At 49.7% G+C, this 12,474-nt stretch overlaps 1 protein-coding gene across 1 annotated transcript in view; it reads right to left on the minus strand.

Annotated features, from left to right (window-relative positions):
• LOC115328458 (multiple epidermal growth factor-like domains protein 8) overlaps positions 1–12,474 on the minus strand; it is a 126,595-nt gene that overhangs the window by 15,852 nt on the left and 98,269 nt on the right. The window contains exon 31 of the mRNA XM_029989671.3: positions 2,942–3,119. Within this exon, the coding sequence (XP_029845531.2) occupies positions 2,942–3,119 (178 nt within the window). The remainder of the gene's footprint in view (positions 1–2,941; positions 3,120–12,474) is intronic.

Here is a 12,474-nt window from a genome sequence, read left to right on the forward strand (position 1 = left end):
GCCGCCAACGAACGAGCAGACGACGCCGAGAGCCGGCGTATTTAGCAAACTTCTTGTTTCTGCGACTGTCGCCGCCCGTGGAACGCGCTCCGCTTTTGAGTCGAAAAGATTGTCTGCTAAAGACGCTGGCTCTCGGCGCCATATGCTCGTTCGTTGGCGGCATTCGTTGCGCCATCTCTTGTCTCCCGTGCAAAACGGCGCCGTGTTGTTTGCAGACCGGTGGCGTTGCTGCATTCCCATAGGAGCTAAGCCTTTTTCTTTCTTTACTTTTTCCTCAGGTAAGTTCGCTCTTTGTAAATTTTACAAAAAGAATGCACCATCTGTGGGCAACGCTGCACAAAGTCGTAGCGCGATAGGTTAGGAAATTGAATTTTCCGGTCGATTTAAAGAGCCTGCCGTCTCCTTGAATCACCCGGTAGTTTGGGAAATATGGTCTACTCGTAATAGGTATAAAGATACTTCCGAGTATTTGGTATTTAATCATACATTATTCGTCCACCGTATTAGTATACGGTAGGCTCGCGATAATTCAATCTCTGATATTTCACACTTGTCGTTAATTCCAGCAAATTTCGAGATTTCGGCTGTCCCGCTATGTTCTTAATCTATTCCTACGCCACTTATTTCAAGCGGCATTTTCGAGTAATTCTTTCTTTTTGTTCCCGCGGCCCCCCATTGAGGGCGCTTCTTTCCGAGCATGGGTGCAGTGCAGAGAGCACCTGCGTAGCTGGCTTCCGGGGGTGTTGCTTCTGCGCGCCAGTCATGGGTGAGAAGCGCACTCAACGGGGCAAGAGCCAGGCACACCCAGAAATTTACATAGCAACTTGCACGGTCCTTGTGACGTGGTGGCATAGGTCCACCTCACAGCGTCCACGCAAGTTGCCAGGAAAACTGCCGCATGGTGCCCGTCTTGCTCGCTCGTCTGTCTCCCGCTTCATAGACAACTTCTTGGCCCGACGAACAAAGTTGAGTTGCCATCTAGACAGCCTACGATAAACCTGTTGGAAAGATTACGAAGCTTACGTCGTCCATTTCAGAAGTGCTTTGTGAGTGGCATACCTGCTTAGGATCAGTAGGCCTATGTAGGGGAAATCATGAAATATCTGCTTTGTACATCTAGCAACTCATATGGCAAATCATATTTTTATCTTGAATCATACCAAGATAAATTTTGAATCAAACTTCCAATAATTCCAACAAAATGTCCGGCTTCCTGGAGTCTGTATTAATGAGAGTCTACTGTACTCAGAATCGGGTATTTCAGATACAATTGTAATCTCATACAATTTTGGGCACCCTACTTCGCGATGCGAGTCATGCCGAAAGCAGTCGTTTCATCTCGCAACGGTTTCGGTACAAACAAACAAAAAAAAAAGATGACGAGTTTTGAAAGAACATATTTTACGTTTCGAGCCAAGTTCGAGAAGTAGAGATGCCGTGGTGAAATCAAACGTGGTGGGAGTTTCAAAAGCCCCCCAACATTACACGTGGCAACTGGATACTGCCAAAGTCAGAGTCCGTATAATGCGAGTAATCTTCGAAAACACCCGTTTTGAAGTTATAAGAGCAGGGGAAGACGCTCCGCCGACGCTTCCTCGTTGTTGCGCCGTTATTCACGGGTCGTCGGGGTTTTTCACAAAGCACGGCCAATGGGAACGCCCGACTTCTTTCTCCTCGACCCAGGAGAGGAGGATTTTTCTATCTCCGCTGCAACGACAGACAAATACAAATGCCAACACCGAAATCCCTGCAGGGTGTCACTCGCAAAGCTATTGCTTCAAAAAGAATGAGGAATGCACAAGTCAGGTAAAACTATTGGCCGCCGTCGCCACTTTAAAAAGGCCCTTGAAAAGAAAATTTTTTTTTTTTAAACAGTTTGGGTGGGACTGTCAAAAAAATTTTTTAGAGCAATCTTAAAGGGATACTACAACGAAATTTCGGCGCTCATTTTTTTGGTCTATATGTGTTCAAAAGAGCAGTATCACATGGAACATACCAATATCTTGTTAAAAAAGTCTCGAAAATGAATTTTAAAACGAATTAAACGATTAGCAAAGAGCACCTGGTGGATGTCGCTAACGCCTCGTTTGTAATGCTCGTCTAGGAACCTTGACAGCTAGTGACGGAGGTTGTCTCGTCTCCGGCCACGACGAGAGAAGGGGGGAAGGAGGAACTCCCCTCTTCCCGAGAATCCCTTTTGTGTGTCGCAGAAGTCGCTATTGTCCCCCTAGAAGATTATAGAAGATTAACCCGTCACTCAAAATTCGAACAAAAGCAGCCGCTTCGGTGGCTGGAACGACTAGGCCATCCTCTCGACGTCAGACTCGCCGTAGCTTTGCTCGTCTTGAGACGACCTACGTCACAATTGCGTTGGATGTCACATGCTCTAAGCTGGGCCTTCTCCGAGCGCTTGCCAGAGTGGGCCGTTTATAACGAAAAATACAGCCACCAGGCTCAAAATACAAACATATTCAACCTATTTTTGAACACGACGGGAATATTTCAAATTTCGTTGAAGTATCCCTTTAAGAGCACGAGATGCGATTTAGTCGCTAGTCACCTCCTTTCCGATTGTTTTCCCTCTCGGTCCAGGCGCGTGGAGGAGAGGTGGACCAGCTTCACCGTCACGTTGAGGTGGAAAGAGTGCGTGACCATTCCGTGACGTCATGGACTTTACGCGCATAATTTCAAATAAATATCGCCACCAATATTGCTCTAAAAAAGTTCATTTTTTGCGTAAAATTTATGCCTCAGCGCGCCTGTCCCAACCAGACTGTTAAAAAAAAAGAAGTATTTTTCTTTTCAGGGGCCCTCGAAACGATGCCGACGTAGATACGGGGCCCGGAATTTGGGATCCGTTGCCAACAAAGGTCGCATTTGCTCGTCTTTCTTTGGCAGGACTTGTACGGTCGATCGTCGGGATGGCAGCAACCAGACTCACCCGACGAGGGCGTAGCCCTGCCTGCAGCGGCACTCGAAGCCGTCGTCCGTGTCGACGCAGTCCTCCCTGGCGCCGTCGCAGTTGTGGTGGCCGTTGGTGCACTCGTTTTCCCGGGGCCGCACCAGGTAGTGCCAGGCCACCCGGCTGCCCACCGTGCGCAGCCACTGCGACACGTTGGCTGCACCCAGGGAGATCGTCAGCGGACGCAGCCAAGGAGGCGACGACCCCCGTGCACACGACGCCTCGTCACTCCCACGGCTCTCTCGGCCGATCCCAACGAACACTTGCAGCCCCCTTCGAGGTTGGCTGCCACGCGTGTCCGACGGTGCGGGAGCATCTCACGGGGTCGTGCACGCACATCCACACGCACGTTCGAAAGCTCTCGTCTAAATGCGAAACTGCACGCACCCCTGGAGGCTGTCTGTTACGTGTTGGAGAAGATAGTCATCTTATTCGCGCCACCTTTCACTCTGCCGGGGCTATTTACAGTTTGGAAATTCTAAGCTAGGCGCGTCGAGGTGGCCCCTCCCTGCATCTGCACTGGCTCCTTTAGAGGGCAAAAGCAATCCAAGAGGCAGTTTTTCTCAGTCAGAGTTTCAATAAGTCTCGGACTCGAATTCAGAGGAGGAGAGCTCGTCGTCCGACGGAGAGGCTCCGCTTTCCAGTTCAGAGTGCGAGACCACCGGAATGTCGTGGGGGCGGACAGACGCACCAAAGGATGCCAAATGGAAGGAGAGAATGCTTGGCCCTCAATGTTTCTATTCTATGCTTCTCGATCGGGAATCCTCGCACCACTTAAACCTTTCCAGCAGCAGTCGCCGACGAAACTACTTACAGCGCGCGTCCCCGGTTTTGAGTGTACCTCAGCATTGCCCGACTACGCTGGGCTCTGGGTTCTCTCGTCAGTGGGCTGCCTGCGTAGGCACAATTCCAGACGCTGGTGGCGGCTAAATTGCCGCCTCTTATTTATTTTTTATTTCGCGTTCTACGACGAATAGAATTCCTCGGGGTTCTTAGAAAGCATTCTACTATTTTTGGGAACAAAAACGATCGAATGAAAGCTATTTTTGGCGAGTCCGTACGCGACAGAACAAATGCAACTGGAGTGTTTCATTTTATGTTGATTTGTTTATGGCACCATACACTCAGCCTTGTCAATCTACGAAGGTCTCGAGTGTCGAAAATATTTGACCACACAGGACAGCCAAACTGCAAGGGCATTCCCCGCTCCAACGTGAAATTCAACGAGTCTCATCAATCCAAGATATATTGTACATAGCTCAGTACCCCGCTATCCGAAGGGGATTTGAGAAAGGTTTCGAATAACACGGCGTATCCAACATAGTGTCGACTGACGATGGTCAATTTACGACCATCGGATGGAATCTGGCTTGTTTTGGGACACGTTTTGAAGAGAGCCATTTTTTTTTTGCGCTGCGCCAAACAAAATTAACGAAGATGCCTATTCTGTCCCCATACCCCGGACTCGACCCTATCGGCTATTGTTCGCAAAGACCGGAAATATAGCCGGGAAGTTTTTCGGAGATTATCTCGACGGAAATAATCCTCAAAGAACGTCGAACGGCCCGCAAGACCTTCGCTCTCTTTGTTCATTTCCTGCAAAGACCGAACCAGCCACAAGCTTCGGTATTCCCCGGTTCTCACGGGGGAAAACAACGCAAAAAGGTTAAGCATCCTGAACGGCCAAATAAAGTCAAAGCTTTCGAGAGAAGCCGGCGAACTCCGAATGAACACTGCAGGTGGGGACCGGGGTTTCCACAGCTCAGGCGGGTGGTGGAAATTTCTGACAGATAGAAGTCGCTTAAATTGCAAAAAGGCGGCCGGTGAGCTCATTTTGCAAATGTCTATATGCATATGTTAAAAAATTTTGAAAAAAAAAAAAAAAACTTGCACATTGGCAATTCTTTTTTGTCACTTGCAGAAAACCTTGAGCTTGAAAGGGTTAAATGCGTAGCATTTATGAGCTCTTTGCACTTTAATGTCCACGGCACATAGCCTCGATGGCGACGTCCCGCTAACGATGTGATGTTTGCATGAACACAAACGATGTGATGTTTGCACGAACACAACGAAGATTGTGACGCCATCGGCGTGAAGATTGTCACGCCATCGGGTGACGTGGCATTTAGACGTCGTGTGTTCCCGTGGGTGACACCGACTACTTTATCTGTCCTCAAAACCATGGAGCCTTTTCAAGGCCTCATTCTTGCGCCCACAAAAGCGGAGCACAAAGAGGCCCTAGAAAAGGCCCTCGTAAAATGCCAGGGAGACGGCAAATTTTTTCGAAAGCCGTACGGGCCATTCTTACATTAATTATAAAACCAGGAAGGGTACTCCTTACGACCAAACCCAAATGCTCTCGAGATTCCAAGTGCTGGTTGGCATCCAAGGCGGTGCGCAAAAGTGGATGCGGATCTCTCACGTTCCTCCAAATAGATTCTGGTCAAATACACCCTTTTCAAAACTCACTGTTACGGGATGTTGAGGAGCGATGACCTCGATTGAGCTTCACCAACGTCTCTTTTGTGCCTATTCTGGCTTACCTTTGGCCCCATGTTCATTCAAAGAAGCTTCTTTCCTTCCTAATGGCTCACATGAGGATTGTGCAAATATTCTCATAGTAGTTTCAAACTACATGCCAGTCGATATTCGTTTTGAGGTGAACTGCAATATTTGTATCTTTCCAAGGGTTAACCGCAGCGGTTAAGAGCAGTATATGTAGAGTCATTTATTGGTAAGATTAGGGCGAAAATAAGGGCGCGTCATTGGCCAAAATTGTTTCAACGACCTTGGGCGCATCAATTGACAGCTCTCGTGACCAACCACTAGCCACAAATATTCCCCTAGCGGAGGCAATGAACTTGACTCGTATCTTTCAATCACAATTTCTAGGTAAGGCTGTATTTAAGTACTTCATTCCAGCACGCTAGAGTGGAAGTTTGTGACCCTTTGTAACTGAAAGGGCAACGCACGTGACGTCGTCGTCAAGGCGACATTCAGAATGCACTCCATCTCACTCTCGATCGCAGTCGCAGCCACGACCGAGCAAACGGTAAAAATTGTGGACGCAGCTTCGTGGCGATTTTGACCCTAACACCGAACGTGCAGCCCACGTTTGCAGTTTTGCCTACTGTTTCGGGAACCATTTCTAGTCGATGTCACCTTTTCTGGCTCAGTAAAAGCAGCTTGAAGCTCCCCATTTCACTCAATCTCTTACAATTATCCATCCATGTACTTCTCGCCTCATCCAGAAACAAAAGATAGCAGCTTTGAGGGGGCAATATGCGCTACTTTTGCCAGCCCCTCCCATTGACTCTCTCTGGTGCGGCTCTGCGGCAGGTGAGCCCCGTTGAGCGCACTTCTTACCGAGCACCGGTGCGCTGCAGAACACCTGCAGAGCCGGCTTCCACGGCTGTTGCCCTTCCACAGTGCATTCGTGTCCGGTAAGGAGCGGATCCAACGGGGATGACCCTCCGCTACCGACACTTAAATGAGTACAAATATTGCCGCGTGCGCAGCTAGCCAAGTGGGCAGCACGCTTGGCTCCCAAGCAGGTGGCCGGGGTTCGAATCCCAGCACCACTTGTCTTCCTTTACGTAAGTAGAAGATTTTAGAAAGATAAGACGACGGGGAAACATGTCCGCTGAAGTCCGTCAATCTACGGGACTGAGCGAGGGACATTATCTTTGGATTGGACTTCCTGCGCGAGTCTGGTGCCGTCGTCAACCTTGAAGGGAAACAACTGATGCTAAGGAAACCCGTTGTACCGTCGGAAGAGCGACATTGGCCACGGTCCGATTCCTCGCTGACCACGCAAACCTGCCGCCGCAGCCGAGTGTTTTTCTACGCGTCGGGACCACCGCAGACACCAACGGCGAAGCTCCACCGGAAGGAGGCGTACAACTGCTCCTAGGAAGAGGAACTGATGTCACGAGAGGCGTAATCGACCCGCGAGGTGATTACGCCTCTCGGAACTATCATTGGGACTCTCTTCCAACCCCTCCGTTTCGGCACCTCTGTACCCAGTGACGACATCAATGGACGAAGGTCGTGGAGCTGAGCCGCAGTTTGCTGGGGCATTACACGCTATGCACGTGCATTCTTTCCTCCGAGTTTCCACACGTTTCCAACTGTGGGACCCGAATATGTTAGTCGAACCCGGATATATTGAATTCAAAAGGAATCGTTAAATAGTTCTATGCATCAATAATTTGATATACAAAAATATGTTAAATTAAGCTCGAGTTGAAATTTCCTGGCCTCTGCTAATACCGAAGGTCCCGACAAACGGGAGCTTACCAAAGAGAGCATCCAAGAGCCGCTAAATACGGTAGAGCAAAAAGGGGCGAAGACCGCAAACACTGCCGCGCTTACACGCCTGGCCGGGATCTCCACACAGCATAGACGACAAAACACAAAAATAATTTAAAAAAAATGAAAGGGAAACGGAAGAGTGAGAGGCATAAAAAACCATGAAAAGTAGTTAAGCGAGCAATAAAAAAGAAAGCTCACTAAATGTCAGGCAGCAAAAAGAAGAAAGAAAATGGGCAAAGCAAAAACGGCGAAAGAAAAGATAAGGCGTTGGAAGTATGATAGCACAGCCTTTGTTGTGAACACACTAAAAAGACCTTTTTGTTTTACTCATTTTATTTCAGAGCCAGGGAGTGGCGCAGCATCGGCGGCGGTCCGGGAAAGGGCGCAGGCTACCGTTCCGACAGCGAGAACTCCCAGCTGCCCTTATGTACAGGCCCTTCCCCTTGCTTTTGCCATCCTCCACCTTTTTTTGCTTTTTTCTACGGTTCATTGCCTCTTTGACAACTGCTCTTTCGCTGCATATCTCTGCTGGCTCGGCGATATGCCAGCCCCGCAAGTGATGCGCTCACCACCCGTGCAATTGCATCGCGGGAAAAGCAACGGGAGGCCACTGCTGCTATATAGAGTTTCCCCACCATGGGAGCTCGATACGAGACAACACTGCTATAGTATTACGTGTGATTTTCGAGGGAATGTTTGGACTCTTTGATACAAACAATAATTCTAAATACCCGAGCGATATAACCGAGCTCGACTGTACAGCACCAGCAACCTTCCAGCGCGTCATAGACACAGTGCTGGCCGGTCTGAAATGGCAAAGTTGCATCGTATACCTCGACGACGTCGTAGTTTTTTCCCACGATTTCGACGAGCAATTGAAACACCTTCGAGCCGTGTTTTGGGCCATCGAGACAGCTGGACTCACCCTGAAGCCGACAAAATGTTGGTTCGCCCGTGGCAAATTCAAGTTCCTAGGCCATGTTGTGAGCAACAAAGGGTTTTGTCTAGACCCTGAGAAGACACGCCCCGTAGCCGCATTTTTACCGTCGTCGGACAAGAGGGCTGCAAGAATAATTCTGGACCTTTGTGCCAACTATAGGGCTTTGTGCGGGGTTCCGCCGAGCCCTCTGCACCACTGACGCACCTTACGAAGGACGTCGTAAAATTAGAGTGGACAGAAGAGCAACGGCGAGCATTAGATGAACTCAAACGATGCCTTTAAACCCCTCCTGTCCTTGGCCATTTCTATCAGTTTGCAGAAACAGAAATCTACATCGACGCCAGTAATACCAGACTCGGCGCCGTACTGGCCCAAAGGCAGGAAGGCGCAGAGCGAGTGATTGCACACGCAAGTCGGACAGTGTCTAAGGCAGCGAGCAACCCCTTAACGACAGAAAAAAAGTGCCCGGTCCTTTCCACGGGGTCCATCCATTGCTCCAGTGGCTCGCAAACGTAAACGAGCCCTCAGGACGCCTCGCTCGCTGGAGACAGCAGGAATTCGACACATCGCGTACACGTCCGGCAGCAACCACATTGATGCCGATGTCGCGGGCACCAGTTGAGTCAGATTCTAACTCTACCTGCGACGATGGTGACAAAGTATTAGTCGGCGCACCCAATGTCCAGGACATAGCAGCATTTCAGCCGAACGACCTGGAAGTTTGTGCAGTAACTGAGCGTAGAAGGTCGTGGCAATGCACTCCGTGTACTTGCCCGCGTGCTGCCAACTTTCGTCATTCGGCAGGATGTGCTCTACAAAAAGAACTTTGGGGCCAGCAATTCAGCGTGGCTTCCGGTGAGTCTTATACCCGTGTCAGACGGCGTTCGAAAGATCCTTTTCACTAAGCTCCTTTATAAAATCGGCGAACCAGCGCACGCCGTAGGGCACGTGCGCACTGAACATCGCGAGCAGATTGGCCGATTTTATAAAGGAGCTTAGTGAAAAGGATCTTTAGAACGCCGTCTGACATGGGTATTAAAGATCTCCGTGAAGGGACCTTTCTAGCATGCCCGGATGACTCGATGGCTGGACACTTCGGCTACGGTAGGACACTGGCCCGAATCAATTTGCGAAAAGTACTACTGGCCCAAGCTCCCAAAGGCCGTCCATCATTACACGAGGTCGTGCCACAAATGCCAACGACGCAAGAAACTACCAACGAAGCCGGCAGGACTCCTGCAGCCGACCACTACCCCGACTGCGCCGTTGCGGCAGACCCAATGGACTCGCTCGGACCGCTCCCACCGTCGTCGCGACAGATTACCTCACAGAGTATGCCGAGACCAAAGCCCTTCCATCGGGAACTGCGGTGGAAGTGGCCAAGTTCTCCGTTAAATGCATCGTCTTCGGGCACAGTGCCCTCGAAATAGTTCCGATTAAAGACCGAGGGCCGTCGTTTTCGGCACAGCAAACTCGAGAGATCCTCCGGCTCAATCACACCGGTCATCGTCAAACGAAGGCATACCGTCGGCAGACAAACGGGCTGATGGAACGGCTAAACGAGACCATCGCCGACGTGGTTTCCGCGTACATACGTCGACGTGGAGCACAAGACGTGGGAAGAGGTGCTGCCCCACGTCACATTTGCCTACAGAACGGCGGTGCGAAAGGCCACTGGAGAGACGCCCTTCCAGCTGGTGCATGGCCGAAAAGTGGCGACTATGCTCGACGCAATGCTGCCCCACGACGACGCCCCGACGGTCACCAAATGGGCACAAGTCCCCCAGCTCGCCCGACTCTGGGTTCAAGACCAGCAACAGGTCGATGCTGGCCGCTACAACTTTTGTCCTCGGGACGTTTGCTTCCAGCCCGGAGGCAGGGTGTGGGCGTACACACCGCCTCGTGGCCTCGGCGAGAAACTGTTGCAAGGGTACTTCGGACCTCACAAGGCACTCGGACACCTGGGGCAGCTCAACTACCAAGTGGTGCCTGACCGAACGCGGGCATCGTTACGACGCAACCCGAGGTGATTCCTTTCGTTCGACTCAATCGAGCCATTTTGTGCTCGATAGGACTGTGGACTTTTCGTGTTCCAGAGGACGCTTACCATTCTTTTGTTTTGGTGCATCGGGGCGACGCGCTTTTAAAAGGGGGGAGTAATGCCGCGTGCGCAGCCAGCCAAGTGGGCAGCGTGCTTGGCTCTCACGCAAGTGGCAGGGGTTTGAATCCCCCCACCATTTGTGTTGTCTTTATGCAAGTAGAAGATTCTAGGATGTTGAAAAACCAGGTAGCCTGTTCATGCTCAAAATGTCTAGTTCCAGAACCAACGAGGTAGAATGCTCGAGGCTCCCAGCGAAGGCTCAAAAGAATTAGCATCACACCATACGGAGTCAGTCTTTTGCCAGCGCTCAACTCTGCGTTCGTGCCGACATTTGATGCCTGGAATGCTGTCTCGTTACCTTCCGTTATCGAGGCAAAACCCTCTCATCGTCGACTCTGAGTAAATGTTGGCAACACAAAAGGTCCTAAAATATGCCAAAGCTATGTCGTCAGAAGGCGCATTGTCTTCGGAGGTTCGCTATTACCTGGACCAATGAAACGGAGCCAAAAGTGCGTCATCAGAGAGCGCGCTGTCTTCGGAGGTTTGCCATCATGTTTACATCGGCGCTTGGGCTTTCGCCTTCGAGTCTTAGGCAGAACATAAGAGACCCTGTGAATTTTCTCTTTTGCTTTTGTTTTGATGCAAGTTCACTACATTAAACATTTAGTTCCTTTCATTATTTACCACCTCATCAATTGTCATTCGTGACAATATTGCAGCCACGTGCTTAGGAAAAAAGCATGCATTCAAAACTAATGCTGGGTGCACCTGCCTGATATTCTTGAAAAGAAACAAAAAAATTTGCGGATGTTGATATGTACATTGCAGTAAAAGTTCCTAAATCCAATTGTGCAAGAGGGTAGATTAGGCGACGCCCTGACAACCAACATTAAAGGGACCAAGAAAAGATTCTGAAATCATCCACAGCACGTCGTAAAAGGCGTGAAAAGAAAACCAAAACACAAAAATAGAGACAAAAAATTGTTTTCACTACTATAGAACTTTGAAAAGAAAAACGGACTTTTACGCCTGCTTTCCTTCGAAGCTCTCCGCCTCTTCCCTGGGATGCATCCACAGTGCCAATACACGTCGGTCAAATCCTCATCGCCCGTTGGATCAGAGCCAAACTCACCAGCACCGCGATCAGAAACAATAAATAGCCGGTGAATGTTTCTTAAAAGTTTTGTTAAAGAATATTCGGATTCACATTTCGTCGAATAATTAGCAATGTGACGGAAATCGCAGAATTTTATAATGCTCGGAGCTACGCGCCACCTATCGTGTGGTAAAAGCAAGAGAAATACAAGACTGCGCCTGCGCTGTTTCCTGCTCTCTGCTGAAAAGCATGGCGTCGGTGGTGATTGTTGACGTGGTCGGCGTGGCGGAAGCTCATCGTTCGGCATTGAGCGCTATCCTCGACTGAATTCTCGTCGCTATGATAACCCAGCCCTAGAAGTCCTAGAAGGAAAGATCTATCTACTCGTGCGGTGATGTTGTGGCGGCACTCTCGAGACAGCAGAAATGCTCGTGCCGTCGTCTTTGTTTACTTCGACTACACTGGTGCTTTCTTAGCATTTGTCTCCTCGAACATCGCCCGGATGTCTTATTTTGTGCATTCCACACGTGTTAGACATATTACTGGTGCATACTCTGTTTAAAGGCGTGCACGAAGGATGCGAATTTGACACGTTTTCATCACCCGAGAAAAGTGATTAGTGTTAGCATTCGTGAACTCGTGCAACGTCTATGTGATCACGAAATCATATTTCTACGTTGCTATATCTCCGCTAGGATTACACAGTCTTTTTGCAATCGTAAAAAAGGCGTGTGGCGAGATTTGTACTATCGGTAAAGTCGTGTTTTAAAGTCGCGATCGTCGCAGACGGCCGTACTGCACCTTTTTCTTTTTTCGTCCACTCTGTCCTGCGAGCCTGTCCTTACAAAATGAAAGTTAATAAAGCTTGAGCCGACAGAAAACTCTGCGCATTTCCTGCTATGCCAGTGAGTGACAGCGCGTTCCCTTCTTTGTAGAGATACCGCGGAAACGGCTGACGGCGGCGGAGAAGCGGCGGTCGTGCCGACGACCCGCTGCGCTTTGTACCACATTATGGCACCTTATGGTACCAGTCCCATGCTGTCGCTGTAGCGCAAGATATC

The sequence above is a fragment of the Ixodes scapularis genome, unplaced genomic scaffold (genome assembly GCF_016920785.2).
Source record: "Ixodes scapularis isolate PalLabHiFi unplaced genomic scaffold, ASM1692078v2 PGA_scaffold3__209_contigs__length_174095766, whole genome shotgun sequence".
Lineage (NCBI taxonomy): Eukaryota > Metazoa > Arthropoda > Arachnida > Ixodida > Ixodidae > Ixodes > Ixodes scapularis.